Below are 23,278 nucleotides of genomic sequence, written 5' to 3'. Positions count from 1 at the left end.
AGTCTCAGCAAAAGCCCAGCAGAGACTGAAGAAGTTCAACCTGCCAAAGTCAATAATGGTGCACTTTTACACCCCCGTAATTGAGTCTATGCTCACATCCTGTGCCACCATGTGGTACCCTGCTTTAACTGCGAAGCAAAGGGCAGACTGCAGACCATCATCCTCTCTGCTGAGAGCTGCTGCCTGTTCTCTGTACAGGACCTGCACACCTCCAAGACACGGAGCAGGAAACATTATGGCTGATCTCTCCCACCTCGGACATCGTGTTTTTGAGATATATCCTGCCGCCCATCTTAGCCAAAACCTCTCACCACAAAAACACTTTGTTTTCAGCTGCAGCTCTGGCCTTATTAATGATGCCCGAGGCCTCTGCTGGCACAGACTCTATCCGACCTATGGCCAGTCTGTGAACACTCATCTAAGATTGTTACATTAATACAATGTCTGTATTCTTAATTGTTGCACTTACACATTAATGCTCTATTCGTGCCAAGGACATTTCCAGTCGGCGTCTCGCACTTTATTTTTAAAACTCTACATCTCTTTTGTATTTTCTAATGTTTTTTTTTTATTGTTATTGCATTTTGACTTTTTGTTTTTAATTCACTTTAGTTTCACAGCTTCCACAGTGGATTTTCTTATTTCACTTTAGTTTTTATTGTTTGAACATGTTTTTTGTTTATTTTTTTATCACTTTCACTGTTTCATTTTGTGTCTTTTTCATTATTATTGTATGAAGGACATATGATATAAAAACCCAGTAGGTGTCATGTGACGTTATGTGGTAGGCAGGTTTAGGACCCAAAGGATGGAGGGCAGGGGATTCATGAGTACGCCACACAATGAGCATTTATTGCTTGTTGGTCTCAAATAGCAAATTCCAAAGTGGTTTTTTATTTGTTTTCCTCAAAGTAATTCCAAAGTAATCCAGTAGGAAACAGAATTAGGGAAACACTGAGGCACACACAGTACCATAGAATGAGGCACGACGCAACAACGAAGACAACTGAGGACTTAAACACCCACATTAAATAAGGACAGGTGAAGACACCTGGGGGACAGAATCCAACTAACAAACCAAGGATAGCAAAACTCAACAAACACACATGGGACAAGAGACTATCAAAATAAGAAAAGAAACAAACACACACACACAAACAAGACAGAGACCCAGACAGCCATAGGGACAGACTGGAGAAACAGACAGGGACCACTGAAGGGAACAATAAACATAGCTGGAATGGGAAACGACGGGAAATGACTAAACTAGTGACAGATCCACATATATGATCTTAACAAGGAAACAGAAATGGAGGCTTGAAATGTAAACACTGAGATGGGACACATACAGATGCAGAGGATGACGACTGAATATCACATAACCGAGAAGAACCAGAAAATAAAAAGATTACTAAGGTACAACATGAAGTAACAAAACCTGGAATCACAAGCAGACCATTACTTAGAGAATACGGGGGAAACATGATCATTATAACGAGGAATGAAACAAAACCCAATAAACCAGAATCGAACTCAGAGCAGAGAAACTAAAACCAGAATCACTAGATGACCACAAAACTGACACAAAGGGACTAGAGACCAGTGTTGGTCAAGTTACTTGAAAATTAGTTACCAGTTACGCAGTAAAGCAATAGACCTGTTATCCCAATTCTATTTGTTGCCACTATGCATCATATAAAAGTGAATCAAATGAACTAAATGAGAAACAAAACTTTGGAATATCAGTTTATAGAAAAACCAGGAAATACATAAAGTAACGAAAAAACTCAAAACACTGGGACTTTATAAACCCAGGGGACCTAACAATATCTGCATTTCTCTAAATGTCAAACTCTTTCATAATATGGCAAAGATATTATAGATCATGTCAGGCTTATTTGGACTTAGAAGTTTCATTCGATTTACTTAAAATTTAATTTTCTTTATATTAAACAGGAGTTACATGTTGAAGCCAGTAAATCCCTCAATAGCTTTTTCTGACCTTTAACTCCATAAATTAATGAGTCTGTTAGTCTTATTGTTGGATAAAATTAGCCTGAGACCACCCCTGATTTCATAAATATCATGACTTTATTACTAATACCATTTTCATTTGAAGCACTGATCCTGTTGCTTCCTGAATATTTTTGAATAATCAACAAGGCAGTTTTCTCACTTTGTACTTTTTTTTCTTCCCCTTTGCGCTTTTCTTTCCAGAACTCTCTATTTCTGTCTTGCTCACACACTTGCTCATGCTCTTTTTGACACTTTTGTTCCCTCAAACAAGATCTCGGTGTTCATTGTAAATGGGAAGAGGGTCATAGAGAAGCCCCGTGGAACTATAGAAGAGCCAAGTAGTCTACAATTTTAAATACAAGTGAACCAAGACACACACACACTCAGAGGCTGATAGCTGTGAATACAAGCCTGATTGTAAGCATTTGTAAGAAAGGACAAAAGAAAGTGTATCTGCCTTTGGTGTCACATGGATTTGATGTCAGTGTGCCTTTTGTTAAGCAGAATTATAGTTATGAGCTTTCTTTTCAATGACAGTGCGTGCGCGACTGTGTTTCTTTGCGTGTCGGGGCATGACCAAGAATAGGCAGATCCTGATGTTTTTATAATGACAACTGATGTCTCATTCAGATAGTCCACCTTCGCCGGGAATATAATGAAAAGCACAGCACAGAAGTGGCCCAGTCTTAATTAGCTGTCTCTTGCCAGACACTGATTGCATATCCGTGTGTCTTGATTAGAGGATTCACAGTGTTTCCTCACACACAGACGCACTCACACGCATGCAGGAAGACGCAGAAGAAGAGATGCTCCTGGCGTGCCTTTCAGCTTAGGTGTTTTTGATAAACTAAAAAAGAGGAACGTGGTTTGGAGCACGATGATGAGCTCAGAGATGTGTATTCATTTAAACACAGACTGTTTTGTGTTGCTTTACTTGATTTCAGGAAACACGAGCATCAGTATACGCTGTCGTTTCACCCATATTGTGCTAATTTGTCATTTTCGTACATATCGTCCCGGAGGAGTTTGAGCTTCCAGCTCTATATCACATCTGTCACACACGTGTGTCTGTGCATGTATGCGTTTGTATGTAAGGCACAACTGTGGGATACGTTATTCATCTATTGTAACTATGCAATCCTTTCGATTGCCACCTGCGCATTATTTTATTTCTGTCAGAATAATGATTGCAGCTTTCTGAAAAATAGTGGAGCGAGAGCAGGCATTTAGGAAAATAACGAGCATGGGAATCCAATTCGATGTCCCGCCGGAGGGGACCTAGCTCGGAAGAGTTGTCATAGCGACACCGATCAATACACATCAGTGTCTCATGTGTATTGTTGCCGTGAGACGACACGGTGGAGAGTAAGAGGATACCAACAAGTAAAATGGGCTGTATGGACAGTGATCGAGAGTTTTACAACTTTGTGTTGTGTTTTCCTTTTTCTGTTACACCATCGTTCCACCTCGCGTGTGCTCAGTTACGCTGAATCCCAAAACCAATAACATGAAACTTGTAGGCGATGAAGTGTTTGTATGTTGTTCCTCGTCTGGAAAATTTATGAAACTTTCACCGCTATGTAAGAATCACCTTGTGTTTGTTCAACCGCTGTTAAGGCATCTTTACATTCAGAAGCTACAGGTGTGGGGAAAAAATTCAACCACCTGTTTAGTGATTAGCCTGCCGATCATATACTTTTAGGGGGGCAATCACTTTTTCACACAGGCCTTTGTAGGTTTGCATTTTCCCCCCTTGATAATAAATGCCCTGATGATGTAGAAACTGCATTTGTGGTTTGCTTGTCTAATATTTGTTTGATGATCTGAAACATTTAAGTGTTACAAACACGCGGGAAAAAAAGGAAATCAGGAAGCGGGCAAACACTTTTTCACACCACTAGTGGTCACCAGTGATCACTTACGTACATTAAATCAAATAATCATGTAAATAACTGCTCAGGCCGAGTGTTTTATTACTTTTGGCAGCCCTGTAGTTGAGCAAAACGTATTTACAACAACGTATGCATAAACCTAACGTACACGTAATGTCGCGACTGGTTTTAAAATCTGCAACTACACATAATATATGTACATATATGATTTGCAAGGATTTGAGCGCTATATGTATATATGTTGATAATCAGGGACACTTGCATTTTATATAGTAGTTACATTACTATAATCATTGTAGTAAGATGTACTCGTGTACAGTTATTGTGTAGTGCTAATTTAACACTTTATAGATACAGGCATGTTTTAAAGTTAAATCTGTAGCTATGCTGTGAGTATTTGTATATCAAATCCTGCTTTTCCTCTTTGCAAAGTACTAATGTGTCATTATGAAATAGCCTAAAATAATGGGACTTGTGTACTGAAGCTGAATCATTATTTAAAGCCAGCAAATGATTTAACAGAGGTGCTGATGAAGGTTGATGATGCTCTATTTTGTAGTTGACTGGAACCCACACAGCTCAACATTTTTAATTAGCTCAGCTCTTCTTTTATGTCCAATTTGCCAACAACCCCCTGCTCTGCTTTTATTGTTTCATGCTGCCACTGTCGAACCGTAGCACAAAGAGCAGGAAGTCTATGTAAATGAAGTAATTACTTTGGATATCTGGAACTTGAGAGCTGTTAAATGTTATTCTGAAACCACTGAAAATTAGATTAAGGGGTGCAAAGTCAAGTGGAAATATGGAAATGCAGTTTTGTTGGCTGTGTTGTTCGTTAGGTGCGAGTAAGCTGTAAGTCATTGAAAACCTTCTCAGGTGTGTGAGTGGGAACACTGTGGGTCTTTCCGTGGCTTCTGATTTGCTGAAATCAGAGTGTCTCAAGTCCTCTTTGGGTATCATTGGTGCTATTTGTTCACGTGTACTTGAGCAGACATCCATAATTGCAGTCAGCCATTCAGATATCAGGCATTTACAAGAGGATGTGAACAATCCAAAGACACTACTTTGTACATGTTCCGCATCATCGCTCATGCGGAAACAAAACAGTAAAGCGTGTGAATCATACTTAAAATTCGCGAGCTGAAGGCTTTACTGGGATTTTAAGCAGGCTGTTGTTTTAAATCAGTATTGCTTTATTGATTTTTTTCCCCTGTTGCTCTAATCCTTCCTGATCACTCCATCTCTATGCTAATGTCATCTGTAAAGATGTGTTTTTCCCCAGCTTTTCTTTATTGGAATTCTTGTGTTTGGACTACATACAAGCCTATTTAGATTGTGTTTAGTGTTTCATCATACGGCTGCTAGGCTACAATTTAGCATTTTTAAACTCCCCCTAAGAATCACTGCCGGTGTCCAAGCAGCCAAAGAGACTGTAGTGGCAAACATTATTAAATTTGTTGCATTTGGATGAATCAGGGCTTTATTTTTATCATTCTGTCTGCCTTATCCTCGTTGTTACAGTCCTCTCAGTCTTGTGTAGACCCACCTCTGTGTGCTGTCTGGATAAAAAGAAGAAAACCTACATATTAATTTTACATTTCTTTTTCTTTTTTACGCTTTATAGTCTCTGAAACAACCATATGGCGTTCCATAGGCTCTGAGGTTGCAGGATCTGATAAACCCATTTGTAAAACGTATTACTCTCGGCCCGTTATGCACGAGACCAGAGTGAAATAGAGAAGGACTATTTGAATTACATTCACACAGAAGTCCTAGACCCCAGTTCTGAGCTGACTTAATGACTGTGAGAGTCTTTCCCAGCGAGGTGAGTGTCTCGTAGCGGAGCTCATCACATTCCTCTTTGTCAGAAATGTAGGTTCTTTCGAAATCTGTGTCAAATTATGTCATCCTGCGCTTTCTCACATGCACACAGAACGTGCTTTTACTACATCAGCGAGGGAGAACAGAAGATTTCTCTGCTGCAATCCTCATGATTAAGAATTTATCCATAATATTATTATTCGTTTTTCCGTGAAGCCCTCAAACCTCAAAGAGTTTTAGCATCTTACAGACCATAATTTTCCTCTCATCTCGCTCATTTCCAGGTGCAGCAAAGCTTTCAAATGCTGATAATCTAACACTACATTTCCAGGGTCATCAAACAGCTAACACTCAAAGTTATCGACAAGCTGCCTGACATAATAAGCAGTCCAGAGCAAGTAACCGCAAATCCATGAGGATCTGGGTGGGTGTCCACAGAGCTCGAGGAGAGTAAATGATTGACTTGCATTTGCCAGGATCAGAAAGAAAACTCTACATAAATGGGAGTTGTGCTCTGTTTGCTAATGCATCGGTTACGTTGGCTTGATTAGGTGGTAATATGTTGTTTATGTTGCATGTGTCGCCTTTTTTCAGCCCACATTTTGTTGTATATTTAAATAAATGTAGGTGTAGTTCAACTTTTTCAGTGCCAAAATCGAGAACACTGAAAGTTTTTGGTCGTGCTCGTGTGTGTGTGTGTGTGCAGTGGGACTGTTTAAAGAGCATATTTGTTTAGGAGGAGGAGGTACAGTAAATGGTGACTTCACCTTGAAAACCTTATGCAGAGAAAGCGCTTACACGTTAAACACCCACACCGACGTGCATCACCTATTCTCACCTTCCAGTCTTTGCTACAGCTTCTGTGCCCTTCCCAGGAGCAGAAGCTGATTCATGTGTGGACTCGCACACAAACAGCACAGAAACACAAACACCTTTTTGCTAACAGTATATCTTGGAAATGAGGTAATAAAACATGCGAGTGATGTTTTTCCTCCCAGCTCTGCTTGTAAATCTAAAATTCCTGATTTTCTGGAATACATCATAGGAATATCAGCGAATTTGAGAGGTGACAATCACGGATATTAAACAGCTTTGTCTGCTTAATCAAATTTATTAACTTGCTTCTATGATTTGCTACTTTGTTGTGCTTTAGGGCCTTTATGTGTCCGAATGATCCCATGTTGTCAGTGGAATTTGCCCCTTGTATAGTGAACCAGTGCAAACTGGTCCTGGGTGATTGCAACTGCAAAGACTACAATGATGACACGTTACCCTGTCATATCATTGTCAGTTGGCATCTGAGTAGAATAGTAAAATATCAAAATATTCAGTAGAATATCTTCCTGAGATCTCCCAGGTGAGGGTCTTCAAGCATGTCTTGCTGGGAGGCTGCAAAGCAGACCCAGGGCACGCTAAGGGTTCGACTACTTACATCATGACCCAGATAGGTAGGTAGGTAGGTAGGTAGGTAGATAGATAGATGGAAATATTGGTAACAATATAAAAATATAAGGCGTGTTTCATGGAAACTTGTAGCAACAATACGTAGTGTGTAATCAACTGCGATGAGAGAAAAACATCTCAACACTGGCTGGGTTCATTTTCAGAAAAGAAGCTTTCCGTCTGTCTCCTGTGGTTGACAGTGAGCAAGCAAACAAACCTGACACATTTTCACACACAGAAATACGACTGACCGTGTGTCTGTGCAGGACGGGAGTGGTTTCAGACACATGGAAGTCCCCTTCCTGCTGTGAGAAGGTCACAGTCCCGCCTGAACCCTTATGCGGGATGTCTAGAAACCAGTGCCACTGTTATCAAACAAGCTAAATGTGTTCACTGACTGCTCTTCGACTGTATAGACTGCTCTGATGGTAATGGACTGGTTCTTATATAGCGCTTTTCTACTCTTCTGAGCACTCAAAGCCCATTCACCCATTCGCACAAGCACATTGTTCTAAGTGCTGTAACATTCACACACATTCATACTCCGATGGATGCATCGGAGAGCAATTTGGGGTTAATAGACTAGGGGAAGCCAGGAATTGAACCACCAACCTTCCGATCAGTAGATGACCTGCTCTACCGCCTGAGCTGATGGCAGCTCGAGTAAGGAAACGTGAGCCGTCTTCCTGTGTTTTTCAACTTGTCATTTAACCCTGAAGTGTAGGCGGAAGAATACATGTGGACAAAATACTGTGGTGATGACAAATACGCTGTTGGTGACTGTAATCTCATGTTTTGCTGTATTGTATCATAAACAGAGGCATTCCAGGGAAGAAATGCGGGACCATTATTGTGAAAGCTGAGGAGCTGAACAACTGCAGGGTGAGAAAGTGACTTCTACCTCTGTTTGCTAAATGCTGCATGTGTCCGTTTTCTCTGCATGTTTCACTTTGTACAAGTGCTTAAGGCACTATGGAAAATTAAAGTTACCAATCCAACTTTTTCCTTTTTCCACATAATACTAATGCTTGACTTTTGCCATCTGCCGAGATTGAATAATTTATACTGGCACAGTCTGATATCCCCGTGTCGGTGTTGTTCCTGAGTCATCATAATTAATGTTGGTCCAGGTTCGACCAGGTGACCAGTCACCTTGCTGTGATCTCATGGTTTAGCACCATGGACACACAAAAACCAAACCCCTGTAACATTAACCCCTCCCCTCCTTTTTTATTCCACATCAGCAGGTTTTTTCCATGCTGCAAAACTATGACATCACAACAATGTGAAAGGAAGCATTCCTTCAAAGGTGTGACCCTGTGCACTTTGTTTCCTTCATAGTATGCTAGCTCTGCTGCTAGCAGAATAAGCTAAATGGATTATGACGGTTATTCGATTCAGCCTTATGAGTCACGATTGGATGGATTTCAGGTCCAAAATTTGTAATGATGCTTCCCCAGTTACAGCAGCTATTTGAATGTCGGTCTTAATTTTGCATGAAAAATGGCGTACCTCTTTTTAGTGTTGGCAAGAAGCTGAACTGGCTCGAGCTCCCTTTGAATATATGTTTCATGCAGTTCCCGAGCCCACAAAATAGAGAACCGAGGTTAGCAGATTCAATAAAACACAACTGTAGACGATAAGTAATACAGTTTTTGGATCAGTCTATCATCATGTAAGATCTTTTTATTTTTCTTTACAGTTACTTTGTGCTATCATAGTCATATTGAGAGGAAACCCATATTATAAACGATGCTGCAATCAGAATATTCAGCCTTCCACCCTGACTTAATATATTCCTTTCACTCTCTCCTCATTAGGAATCAGTGATGATGCAGTTCTGTGGAAACAAGTTGGACAAAAAGGATTTCTTTGGCAAATCCGACCCCTTCCTGGTCTTCTACAGGAGCAACGAGGACGGCACGTGAGTTCCCGTCTCTTCATTGCTTCGCGCCCCCTTTGCTCCCTCTCCCCTTCCGGGTCTGGTTTAATCCTTCCCTGCATCCAAAGGAAATTGCTTTCATTGATTTGTCTCAGATCAAAAGCCATCCTGCCTGTTTAAGCATTTATGTGAGTGACATGTGGAGACACTAACATGAGCAACGTGCGCACAGATGTATGTGAGTGTATCTGGAAGCAATAGGATAAGGATTTTGTGTGTGTGTGTGTGTGTGTGTGTGTGTGTGTGTGTGTGTGTGTGTGTGCGCGCACATCCGTTTTGTTTGTGTTTTCAATCCAGAGCGCCCCATGAACACTCCTCTCCATCCTGCAGTGTGTTACAAGTCAGATAAAGCCTTCTGCTCTGAGTGGGAGATACCAAGTCCACTTTCTAGCTGAGGGACTAATGAAATTAGCTTTTTTTCCCTCTATGTCTGTGTGTTTGAGTATCAGGAAAGTACTGCAGCGTGCACACTCTTCCACTCAAAGTGGCAGGAAGTTAGCTGGATGTCTCTTTAATTGAATACTCTTGTTTTTATTCCTGCTTATGTTTATTTCCTAAATCCATCTTTTCCTTTCTCCTGCTGCTGTTTCTGTGCTCTGCCTTGCCCTGGTGGAGCTAGAGATGCTCGAAAGCACAATAAGAATGAATAAAATGATGTTATATTGTATTGTTTTTTGTTTTATTTTGGGGTTTCTGAGCAACAAACTTGGAAACTCCAACAGTCATCCCTGTGCTACATTTCACTAACATGTACGAAATACATGTGACGTCCAGTTAGTGCAAAATCTTGGAGATAGAGATGCCCCGTCTGACAAGGTAAATTGGGACAGTCAGTTACAATGGGGCTGATCTATACATCTCAGTTCTAGCGCCCCAGCTGCTAGAGGAAGAGCTACTGTAGCGTGGAGGAAGCCAAGAACAGTGTGGAGGGACTCGGTGGCTGCAACGCCAGCAGCTTTTCTTAGTGTTTCTGCAAACTAACTGCAAACCTCCTCCTTCTCCGTTTTTCTGCCTCTCGGTTGCTCTCAACATAACAGGTCATCCACTCGATTAATGTTATCCTCACTTCACCTGCGTCTTGTCAGCTCCACTTCACATGTGAGATGTGTGCAGGTGAGCTCAAAGTGAGCCCGAGAGCAAAAAAAGGAAAAAGTAGCATGACCGTAAATGACAGCACTATCTGGTAACCTGTAATGACTCTCCCGCTGAGCTGAAATGACACCAGTGTAAATAAATTAGCAGAATAATGGAAATCAGTCTTCTTTTTATCCATTTTCTTTATCTTGGTACTTCCGTCATATATGTAGTAAGGAATAGAACTTATTGGTCTAGCAGTGATAGCAGCAGTAAACCAAAGCCAGGAAATACTACTCGGACAAACACCATTAAGCTGTTTTGGCTTTACAGTGTTGCACTTTCCTCACTGCCTCTCCTCCTTGTTGTCTCTGCAGGTTTACCATCTGCCATAAGACAGAGGTGGTGAAGAATACACTGAACCCTGTTTGGCAGGCTTTTAAAATCCCTGTTCGAGCTCTTTGCAACGGTGATTATGACAGGTATGTCTCTTTTTTTAGACAGCAGCTATTATGGCAGGTTAAGTACAATGCAGCGACCAAGACGGCCATCTGAATCATCCAGGGGAGTTCTTTTCAGTACGAAAGGCACTCAAAAATGCCATTTTCAGTAATACATGCACCTCTGATGATTTCAGTGTCTGATGGCCTCTTCAGGCTGCGTAGCGCTAAAACATTACATGGGTGTCTGTGCCTTACTTTCTCTCTCATCTGCTTATTTTAGAACAATATTATCTATAGGGGGTTAATTAGAGTCAATTATTGTGTCACTTTTTTATTAGGGTTCATTTTAAATCACAGAAGCTGCCCATCATAGAGCGTTTTCATTATGATTAATTTGTGAGGTCTCTTACTGTAAGCCATGTTTTAGAAATAATCCTGAAATTGATGTAAATAAATGTGACAGTGAAAATATATTTACTGTATTTTGCAAGGAAATTAGCATTTGTTAAATTGAGTACAGTGCGAATGAATAATGCATGATACTGTTTGCAGCTGCCAAGCTTAAATATTACATTTGTCAGTTTCAGCAGGAGGGAAAAGTTGATGAGTGTAGATGCATGATTTAGTTTTCCTCTGGAAAAGTGTTTGGCTGTCATGTTTTATAGTAAGATTACTTCATCAAAGTCGGTGCATGTTTATACATTTGAAAGCAGCGTAGCGGTTTGACTTCTAAATGAAGCCTGTGACTGATGTGTCATCCAAACAATGCTTTTAGAAATATGCTTCATAGTCGCTTTGGAAGAAAGAACATATTATTTTCTGGTGGTCGGGTTTATATTTAGTTTAGTGGGGTCAATGCACAAGAAACAGACTGCTAGAAATGGTTTTGTCATACCAGGATTAAGTGAAGCAAAGATCCAGAGAGCAGCATTTCTTCATTGTCTGCCCCCAGCATTTAGTTTGTACAATTCAGTCCCCACACACACTCACACACACTATATGTTACAAAATATCTGATCTTATTGTTTTTTCCATTGATTTAGAAACTGATGTTTGTTTTCTCTTTAGATTTCTTTGCAAAAAAACTGGCGATGAAACAGTTTAACTAGTTAAGCACCTCAGTACCGGGGGCAAAAGGGACGAGATCGCAATTAATCAGTTATAACACAAGGTCAGAAATATAAGTCTCGACGTGTGTAGCATCCACAGAAACATCTGAATCTTATATAAACCATTTCTACAACCACCAGAAAAAGCAAAGACACCAAACAGTTACGTGATTTGTTGGAGTTAAATGTGCATCAAAGCATATTTTCAAAGGTGTTATATGCTAGAAAATACTTTTAAAAATTAGGCGATGGAAATTAAAATTGTTCTATGTTTGAGTCACAGTACCTTTGACATAGTAACATCTGCAGTAATATTTACACCTCTGATAAAATTCCACAGGTATTAGCTTTATTTTGATACCAACATTGTATACACGGAGTTCGTACTTGCAGAGAAATACTCCATTTAATTTGGGCATTTCATTTTCGAGCAGAAAGCTCAGAAAACCCTGGGGGCCTAACCGGTTAAAGATGAGCTTATTTGAACAAATGGCAAGAATACTTATTCGACCGGAGGCAAAAATGTATGAGTCCACTCCTTAAGATATCTACATATTTTGGTTAGCTGTTTGTTAAAATTTCAGGCAAGCAATGACATTGCTCATGTTGATGTAATCTGTTTGAATCAAAGCAACTCTGCAGGGAAGGGACAGCTTTAAGCATCTAATGTAATGTCTTGTTCCTGTCACACAGGCCTAGAGAACTGCTTGCAAGTATCTGGCAACCAGTGGTCACTAGAGGAAAATGTGTATTTCCTGATCAGTCGGTGAATAATTGCTGGCAGCCGCTAAATCCACAGGATGCAGGCTTAGAGAAATGTCAGTGATCTGCTGATAAACACTGATTTTAGGGAAAAGTGTGCATTGCTGGAGGTTGCTGTCAGCGGCTAGTGTGAAATTGGTCACAAAGTGGTTTACAGTGATGCACCGAAAACTTTCAGGGGATTACTTTGATTGCATTTGGAGTCACCAGGTGAATCATCAGTGCAATGAAAGCTTTAAAACTGTAGTAGTAAAGCAAAGCTTTTGCTTTGAAGGTAAAATGTCTCATTTTTTGCTTTGCTTCAGATTTTGTAACTATCACTTTGCTGACGGTGTCTTCTATATAAAGCTTGGGTGACTGTGGCAATTTGTAAGCAACTAAAGCAACAACTGGGATCATCACAGCAATCACCCTGTTGGTGACAGCCAGCAACTACTCACCCACCAGTTGGAGATACATTTTTCTCTAGAGGACTAGTGGGTCTCAAGGCCTCTGAATCTTTAAACAAGCTGTTTTAAGTCCTCTTCTTAAAAGGCTACCCAGCATTTCATTCAGCTTTCTTTTAAGAAATTGTGAACTTTGCCAAAGATGAGCATGTTAGGGAAATCTTTCTCACCAAACTCATGCACAGCCAAGAGGAGAAAAACTGAAACTGAGCATTTGCAGCACCCTGAACTACTAATATCCATCCATCCATCCGCTTCCGCTTATCCTTTTCAGGGTCACAGGGGGCGCTGGAGCCTGTCCCAACTGTCATAGGGCGAGAGGCGGGGTACACCCTGGATGGGCCGCCAGTCTGTCGCAGGGAGAGACAGACAACCATTCGCACTCACATTCACTCCCAAATGCACAACTATGGGCAATTTAGATTGATCAATTAACCTACCCCCATTAACTGCATGTCTTTGGACTGTGGGAGGAAGCCAGAGTACCCGGGGAGAACCCACGCAAACACGGGGAGAACATGCAAACTCCACACAGAAAGACCCCGACCGTGTCACCGTGCTGCCCACTAATATCTACACCATATTAGTAGTAAATATATGCCCGAATATAAGGAGGAACATTATAGGTCCCCTTTAGAAGTTTTACAATTTAGGCATAAAGACAAAGCTGACACATTTTTGCATAATATCCTCGAATATCTTAAAGAAACATCGCTATGTGTAATTATTTGTTGTGCAACATCTGTTTTACTTTACATCTCAGCAGAAGTCCAAGTGAGAAAGCAGATTAAAGCAGATAAAAGTGTGTGCCTCTCTTATGACAGCCATGTGAGTCCCGTCTCCTGCGTCGACAGCAGCTGTGTGGGAAAAGGGCACACAACAGGGTTTAACATAGCTAAACTAACAGACAGCAGCATCGATCTGAAGTTTGGTCCAGTAAGCTTACTGGATGAGGTGAGACACAGCGTGCCTTATCAATAGAAAAGTCAGGAAGCTCACTGGACTCGCACACAGAAACACAGACACGCAGGAGTCGAGTGTGTGTTTCTACAGTCTGGGAAAATAGATAACGGGGAGCTCAGGCTGGCAAACAATAGGGAACTGTGTCTGTCTGTGCATAGATGCTGTGGTCGGCCTGCAATCACTTGCTCACTCTCACTCAAGCACACACACACACACAAACATGTACATTGAGGCTGTGAAACTGCTGTCAGTTTCTCATCACATCATCAAAGCTCACCGTGACAGGATGTTTCCTGCTGAGCTGTGGCACAACACCGACTTAATAAGACACCCGCCTATATAAACACATGAAAATACATTTATGCCAGACAGATCAGCATGTACTTGTACCTCTCCAGGAGACAACGTTACGCCAGCCAGGAAACACACTCATCATCAGAGTGCTCATCATTATCAGACAGCCCATTCCCACTCCTTATCTTTACAGCTTTCTTTCCTTTAATGTCCATCTGTCTCACTAAGCAGCTCTAAGGCCCATTAATGATGGTTTGCATTTCCACTCTTTCTCATACTGGGAGATAAAAAGGATGGAAAAAGTGCAGCTTTGGCTTTGATTTCCAATTAGATACTGCAAGTTTAGAAAGTGGTACAGCATGCGTGCTCCCAAACTGCTTTTCACTGTGAAAACAACAGCCTTAATCGACTGGGATTATATGAGTACTCATTCTCTCCAGCAGAGTGTTTTTTGCTTCCTCTGTTTTAATTTGCTGTTTGTTCTATGCCCCACCACACACAAACACACACACCCTCCATGTGTCACTCCCTTTTATCAGGCAGAAATAACCCTCATATTGCAGATATTAGTTGATGGCATGATAGCGCAGCATTATCTGCCTCCTGCAGACTGTTCTGTTTTTATTTATTTTTCTACCAGCTTCCTCATAAGCTACAATAGGATGCAGAAAATAGATGTATTTGGAGATGAGGTGTACAGTGACAGGCAAACAGTGTGTTGGAATAAAGATAAGCTGCAGAATGGATCTGCTTCCACTAAAAGCTCCATGACATTGAAGAAAGAAATTGGCATTCTTCTGGTCTCGGTGTACTTCATCATTTTGCAACATTGTGTCTTACTTTTTAAATATGTTGCATGGTGCAAATAAGCATTTTAATGCCTCCAGGAGTATAAAATTTAGCTGCACACCAGCAGAAAAAGTTGTTTTGTTAACCTGATTCTAATCTGCTCCTCCCCTAACAGAACAATCAAGATCGAGGTGTACGACTGGGACAGAGACGGCAGGTAAATACTTATAGTAACAAGTCATCTGTCGTGTAAGCTTTTACATTACAGGCTCCAGAAGCTCACTTCACTCAGCTCACGTAAGGTGTAAATACTCTACAGCTAAAATAATAAATGCTGGCATTCCTGTGCTGCTGCTATTGCTTTTAAAATCAGATTTACAGACATGTATTTTTGCTGTTTATATTACATGAACATTTTCAAATGGTACAAACTTCAAGGCCTGTTGGACTGAATTTTTTTCAGGGATATGTAGTTGTGTAATGCTACAATTGTCATGTGTGGAGTGTGAGTGAGGTGGACCCAAGAGCAGACACGGGCGAGGAGATGGGACCGAACTTTAAACAAAAACCGAGCCTTTTATAGCTGATGTCAGAAGGCAAAACAAAAGCAAAGACGAGTGCAGGGAAGACAACTAAACTGGAAAACACACTATGAAAACCTATGATACTAATTACTGTACAAGACTATGAAACAGTGATTAAGCTATGACACTGAAGACTAAGTCTATGACTGTGACTATGAGAACCGTGAAAACTGTGACGACGACGAGACATAACTGGGAAGGTTACACCGACAACGTGACACTGAACACAGGAAGAAAGAGGACTTAAATACACAAATGAGGAGATCAGGGAGGTAGAGACACATGAGGAAACAGCTGACAAGAATGAACATAAACTAAGCACATAGAACATGGAAACAAGACTTTCAAAATAAACAGGAAACATGACAAGACGCAGACATGCCACGAACTTGACAACAAGAACCACAGAGACATGAAACATGACAGGTAGACACACAAAACAGGGAGACTTAAAACAGGGGAGAAGACACAAAACGATCCACAAACAAACGACTAGAACAGCAACGTAGGCATCGTAGAAATTAGATAAACTAAACTGAAACTAGAACACAAATTAATAACAAAATAAGCTAAAACTCAAACACTGGGTCACACGACCCTGTACCATGGCAACAATCATACTAGAGACAACAGTGGTTGGAGACCACGAGATGACCACATTTATTGTTACATTTTGCAGTGAACGTCAATCCTTTTTCCTTTGAAATCGTTGCTTTGAAAATAGCAACAGGTCTGCAGCCACTCGCAGCCAGTTGCTATTTTCAAAGTGATAAAATGCGATAAAATGGCAATAAGCTGGAGTCAGTCTGCTATCTTTTGCTTTCTGTTAATTATTGTTCTTAATTATTTGCAAACATTTGCCAGTCGGTCTGAGAGTGACTGCAGACAGTCTAAGTTGGATGTTCCTAATGTTAAGATGAGTTATGAACACATTTCCACCTCCATAAAGTTGTTATGAGAGGGGAAAATGATGGTGGCCCTGAGAGGCCAAACGGACTGCAACTTAAAACACTGGCAATAAGAAAAATGCTGCAAAAGCACACAAAACACAACGGAAATAGGAAACAACAGATTTCCAAAAGCACAAGGGAAGTGTTTCTGGGGAGACAATAACCCGACGGACCAGTTGCAGGAACCAAAATATGCTAAGAATTGCATCGGGAGACACTTAAAAGAATTGGAGGATCTATCGATTTTATGAGGAAAGAAAAGATGAAAGGTAAGCGTGTTAGCTTAACTATTAGCCTAAAAATCCGTTATCAGTAATAAATGAATCATGATAAAACACGACTACCATATTTTGGTTTCTGCAACTGGTCCGTCGGGTTATTGTCTCCCCAGAAACACTTCCCTGTGCTTTTTCCTATTTCCGTTGTGTTTTGTTTGCTTTTGCAGCATTTTTCTTATTGCTGGTGTTTTCTTAAGTTGCAGTCCGTTTGGCATCTCAGGGCCACTGTAGAAAATAGCTATAGCTTTTGATTCCTTCTCAAGCTGCAAGCTTGTTTATTTCTTCTGTTAAGCTGAGCATTTTAATATGGTCGTCTAAGGTGATTAACTGGGCTCAGATTATCTTAATTGGTGTAAAGGTGGGGTACAAATCAATATCTAATAAGGTGTTCTGCACAAGCAGTTGATCAGGAACAAGACAGAAAAGATCAAAGTAATAACTGTTAAAGCTCTGCATTTTTACATTTTTCAGGATAGTTTTCCAGAACTGCTGAGTGTGACTGTAAGGCTTTCAGGGCTTATTGTACAGATATTAATCTGATATGCGCTGATAACCTCAGTGCTAGCAATCACTGATAAACAGACAGCAGTGCCTCTCCTTATTACTTCGTGTCTTGATTGCGTTAACATTCAACATGTCAGCTTCCTGCACCCAGTTAATCCCTAAGTCACACATAATTAACAGAAGTCTATGTTTTCAGTAGGTAAGAAAGCTGAGTACACGATCGTCAGCGATTGACTGCTTAATGACGAGTCTGGATTCTGGCTGCTGGCATTCAGACAGAAAGAAAACGCAGCAACATTTGTCAAGCTGTAGTTTAACAGGGAGTTATTTCTCTATTCTTTGTACTTTGGAATCTATTCAGTGTCACTCCTAATCTGAGCCATAGTGTGTTGGTGTATCTTTTTCAGTGGGGAAGAAATGCTGGCAGTGATTTTTGTCCATGAAGTGTTTTAATCCTGCTTTAATCCTCCGTAACAACAAACCTCCTAATTGTTGCTCTGAGGTGTATATGATGTTGTTTTTTTTCTGGGATTCTTATCATTTCATGTTGATTTAAAAACTTCAAACATAAAATGGAATCTTGTTAAATCACAAGACGACAACTTCTTTTGCCTTTTTTTTTTTTTTTTTTTTAGGTTTTTTGGCTTTTTAATGATCTCTGGATTAGAAACTAGAAAAATTACATTAAAATTAATTGACAAGATTGAAGTTTTTTCAAGCTCTCTTTCTTGTCTCCTTTCTTCTTCATTTCTGTTTGTAGTCATGACTTTATTGGAGAATTTAGCACCAGCTACAGAGAACTATCCACAGGACAGAGCCAGTTCAACGTCTATGAGGTGAGTTTTTCCTGCATGTATAGGAATGTTAGTGTATTTAAATTCAAAGCTGAAGCTCCTATGGAGACCAGTGTACAGGTTTTACAGTGTGTTTTGGGGGTTTTTTTTGTCTGGAACCTTTCTGCTGAAGTTTAACCTGTGTGTGATGTCATGATACCAAAAATGTAATTAGTTCCAATCCAAGGACATTTACAGCATTCTCAATGCTCAATTTTGTACTGCAAAAAATACACTGAACTTTAAATAATGTAAACAGTAAAAAAGAGAAACAACTGTACAGAACAGAAAGTGTTAACGTTCTACCAAGTTTCCTACTAATGGTTCTACAAGATATAACATTAGTTACACTATGTTAGCTTAAGCATTTATATAATCTTAGCCATTGCTAAAATTTTAGTCTAGTGAACATGAATGATTTCACAGTAATAATGCCAGCTGTCTCAAACACAGGATATTGAATGTTAAAACAAGCTGAATCTTCCTTTGAGCAGATCTAGTTACCAGACTTTTAAGTGACAATTTTGTAAGGTTAGACTAAAGCAGTCGTAGGTGTACACACTCCCCATCAGTTCCAGAGGAACTGCAGCCTCAGTCAATACACTGAAAGAGTACAATTATGTTTTCTGAATTTGGCTTTCACTGAAGTCAAACTGTATCGTAAGTGTTAGGGAAAAATGAAGAAGGGACTGACTCTAAGCCAGTTTTAATAAAGCCAGTAATTTGAAGCTACAAATTTTCACAGATACAGTTGATGTTGTTGCTGATAGCATGAACTTTGCAGTAGATGGTATATATCGCACGCCATTTTGAAGCCTTAAGTTCAGCATTATATCTATCACTATATTTGTGCTGTTGCAAAAAATGATGACATTGAGATGAGAGGGTGAAGTGCTAATTTATGAGCTAATGCTAGCTATCATGGTTAGCAAGGTGCACAGATACTGTTTAATTAGTGCAAACATTCAAATAAAAAAGCAAAATTTCACTCACCAAAGATGAAAATGCAAGTTTTGTTGGTTGGTTCAATTATAATAGAGCAAATGCCTTTAAAAGTAAGTAAGTAAGTAAGTAAAAACAAGGCGCTTTGACTTGAGGCGTTAAGAACTAATAGCAGATCAAAACAATAAGCATTGAATTTCTGTTTGTCTAACTGTAAGGGCAATCTTCATTTTACTGCATACACAATATGAAGGATTAGGAACTGCAAATGTTACTGACATTTATGATATATAGTCAGTTACAAAGCTAGTGTAAAATTCAAGAAAGAGCAGAAAGAGAGTAGACCAGGAGCTGAATCTTCTAGTGAGTTTTACAGTTTACATTAACTTACGTGCTTTATAAACCCACTGTTAAAAGCCTTTTCTTTTTAAACACATATCAAAGTTCATCCTGTAGTCATAAAGCTAATAGCCTACACCTAAACAAGGTAACCTCTGACCATAATTTACTGTTGGATGCTGCCAAACACAAAAGTTTCTGTTACAACTGCAGCCTTTCATCCTGAGTAATACTGAGAGGCAATTCAACAGCAAATATCGAAAAATATCTTTGCAATAAAATAGGAGGATTGAGATTGTTTGGTACACATAAAAAGTACTGAACCATATGGCCACATATATTATGTGGAGAAATAATTGGGGAAATTACTTGCTTGAAAAATTTGAAAAGTGTAAATAATAATAATAAAATAATAATTTCTCCTGGCAGAGTGAACCAAAACTAAGCCGAAACTCCTTTCCATTCTGCCTGGCTGTCTGTGACACACACACAGACACACAATCTCTGACAGTTATGATGGATCGCTGGCTTGTCTTCTCCCAGGAAGAGTCAACATTTCTTGATTAACAGGGCACCACACAGAGAAGAACGCACACAGGGGAGTCTCATTTTAAACAGCTGCTGTTTGCCTAATAGTCCTCAGATGTGCGCGCACACACACACACACACAAGTCATTTTGGGATTTCTGGCCTTTTTCGTGGTACTGCTTAATCCTCGACTTGCAGCAAGCGAGACAAAGACTTTGCAGTGTTAAATGCATTTTGTTTGTGTGTCTCTGTGTGTATTTGTGTCACAATCACATTTCAATTCACCTCCAGAGCCAAATGCGTCCTTGCGGGTGCCAGTCCAAAGTGAACCAAGGAGAAATGCATAAATCCACACATTTGTATGTTGTTTCCCCGAGGCCTTCTGTCTTCCTGTTTAACCTTGGCACAGCTAAATTAGACCATAAAGCTCAGATTTAATATCCACTGTTTGGCATTCAAAAGGAGGTTGTGTCTGGTCCCCTCATCACACAAGTCTCTGAATGGTCCTAGCATGGTAGCTGCTGGTTTAGGGAAGGAAGTATCTGAGGACCGATGAAGGGGATATGAAGTATACTGCAAAGCCACCTCAGCTATCACATATTATCCCCACAAACTGAAGCATTTAGGGCCAAGCATGCTTTAATTTTACAGAATCTAATTGGTATTACACTGAAGGATGTTGTTATGTTTGCATATAAAGTGAAGACATCTCCCTTGACCTTTGTGTAAGTCACATGCAGTAGACTATTGAGTATTTTTATGAGCAGTCATATTTGAGGAAGCTTTGTAGGAATGCACCAAAAGAGAATTATCAGCTCCTTTATTTCCCAAAACTCTGTTGAGATAGTTTAACAGTATTTTTGGCTGTGACACTAAATTATTTTTGGAGAAGAAGCTCTAAATGTCCATTGCATGTTACTTTCACAGGAGGAGATGGTGCACAGATGAAGTTAAAAATAATATTTAAAAAATAGCTGCTGAGTATAATGGAGCTCTTACCAGATTTAGCAACTGAAGAGCCGGATAATTCCACCAGGAGTTGGCGAGAAGTTATTATGCCTACTTTTATCAGAGGGCTGGAAACATTATTTTTAAGTAATGTTAACATTGCTCTGTATCTGCTACTGTTTGCTTACAAGGTGTAACCATTAAAGCTTGACTGATTTAGTAGTGGGATGATATTAGCTGTTTGCTGATCTATTGATATCTGTGGCGGGGGGGCGCGGTGTGCTGCCTCGCCAGCTTAAAACAGATGAATTGGTTCCTGTTGTTGTTATTGGTGTTTGTGTGTGGCGGCTGAAAAACTGCAGCCGTGTGTCGGATCCAGCAACCAGTAATAAATTATGCTGAAAAGTGTTGAGATGTGGTTCTCATCTATACAGGTTCCCCCAGTCCTACAAGCTGTTTATTCTCGTTTACGTGCCCCACCCTCCCTCTCTCCCCTTTTCAATTCTTTAACTTCTTCACTTCTATGTAGTACATGGGGATCTGCCAGTCCCCTTTGAGGCCTTCCCCGAACCGCAGCTCAATTCACGTTTAAGCCTTTCACCTTTATCTGCTAAAACACTGTTGAATATAAATGGGACGTGGCTTTATTACTCAGATACAGTGAAGATTGACAGGAAAGTGGAAGGAAAGACATGCGGCAAAGGGCCGGCTCCTCTCAGCTATGTGGCATTTAGTCGCCTGCTCATCCAAAACTGACGCCTAAATCGCCAAATATCGTTATCTATCTAAAAAATCCTATATCAGTCTGGCACTAGACAATATGACAACTTTGTGTTGTTGTTTTTTTTTTAAAAAAGCAAAAGTACTTAAAACACGTTACCATTTCTAAACTTATAAACGACACTCAAATTAAGGGATGGATTTACAAAGTATATTTGAATTTAATGGAGAAAATGTGCTCTTTCTTTAGGTGGTAAATCCAAAGAAGAAAGGAAAGAAGAAAAAATACCTCAACTCTGGAACAGTAAGGAATGATTTCTGAACTAGATTTGAAATATGGCACTCTTATTGTGTCAGACAGAATAACTTTGTTACATCATCGACAGTGCTTGGGCTGACTGAGGTGTTATCACCTACAGGTAACCCTCCTGTCATTCCTGGTGGACACTGAAGTCACCTTCCTGGACTACATCAAAGGAGGGTAGGTCAATGACTATGCAATCACCGAGCCCACGCTGAGAGTCGGGGGTTGCAGTCTTTTAATGAGGATTGACATGCTGGGTGTGCTCGTCGCTGCTTGGATAACGGCCCCATCACTGCTCAGTGTCTGCAATGTGCCAAAGATAATGATCCCTCAGTGTGAGTGAATCAGATGGAAAAAAAGTGCATTTGCATGTGAGAGGAAGAAAGTGAAAGGTGGAGAGGGAGAGACTGTCCTTGTGTGTAATCTTGTATTGTGTTTTGGCACTTGCCCGAGCCTCGTGCCATCGTGTGTGCTCGTTTGTGTGTCTCTGTGCATGTGCTTGTGTATGTATGTTGCTCAGGAGGGTTGACCGCGTGCACCCAGGCGTGGTGGAAATGCTCGCCCACACACTCTGCTTTCATTAGACTCACAGACAAGAGGACATTAGACACAGACATTAGATTCACTGTCAACGTGGAGAAAGGTGTGTGTGTGTGTCTGCAAAGTTGCGAGTATTCCTCTTTTCCTGCTGCCTTTGGAATTCAGGAGGGGACACAAATAGATTTTTTCTCTTCTGCACAAAACTAAAATGTAATTTTTCAACTACAGTACAACTAGTAGCAACTCCCCAAAAACCCTGATTACATTAAAATCTTCATTCTCATTAAAACTTCAGAAATCTTTAATCAAAGTTTAACCTCCTAAGACCCAAACTCTTCCACGACATGCATTTTTAATTTCTCTTTGATATTTGGGCATATTGGGGCCCGATGAATGTAAAAACAAAGAATTACCAGATTTTTTTTTTTTACCTTATTTTTGTTTTTAGGAAAAATGAGAGCCACATATGAGGATATTCATTTAAAATTTTGAAAGAACAGTAGCAGTATAATGTCCTCATAAGTGGATATCAGGCCCATGTAGAGCAAAATTGAGTATTTTGGTCTAAATAACCCAAAATGTGATGTCCACATATGTAGACGGCAGGTCCTAGGAGGTTAAAGTAGCCCAATTAGACTTTAATGTTCAAAAATGTAAAACTTTTACTGCAGCACCTCTTTTCTGCCTCTTTTGCCCTCCACGAGCCGTCAGCTGCTAACAGAAAGCTTAAGACATTTTGTCCCTACCATTTGTAGAAGGATCATTTTACATATAAATATAGCAGAGGCATTTGCCTAAACTTAGTGAATGGTGA

At 40.2% G+C, this 23,278-nt stretch overlaps 1 protein-coding gene across 1 annotated transcript in view; it reads left to right on the top strand.

Moving 5' to 3' along the window:
* LOC309692381 (copine-8) overlaps positions 1–23,278 on the top strand; it is a 103,587-nt gene that overhangs the window by 54,576 nt on the left and 25,733 nt on the right. The window contains exons 7-13 of the mRNA XM_082510799.1: positions 7,991–8,054; positions 8,993–9,096; positions 10,566–10,670; positions 15,170–15,211; positions 18,071–18,146; positions 21,871–21,924; positions 22,040–22,101. Of these exons, the coding sequence (XP_082366925.1) occupies positions 7,991–8,054; positions 8,993–9,096; positions 10,566–10,670; positions 15,170–15,211; positions 18,071–18,146; positions 21,871–21,924; positions 22,040–22,101 (507 nt within the window). The remainder of the gene's footprint in view (positions 1–7,990; positions 8,055–8,992; positions 9,097–10,565; positions 10,671–15,169; positions 15,212–18,070; positions 18,147–21,870; positions 21,925–22,039; positions 22,102–23,278) is intronic.

The sequence above is a fragment of the Aulonocara stuartgranti genome (genome assembly GCF_965226115.1).
Source record: "Aulonocara stuartgranti genome assembly, chromosome: 17".
Lineage (NCBI taxonomy): Eukaryota > Metazoa > Chordata > Actinopteri > Cichliformes > Cichlidae > Aulonocara > Aulonocara stuartgranti.
This window is presented reverse-complemented; position numbering and strand designations above follow the sequence as displayed.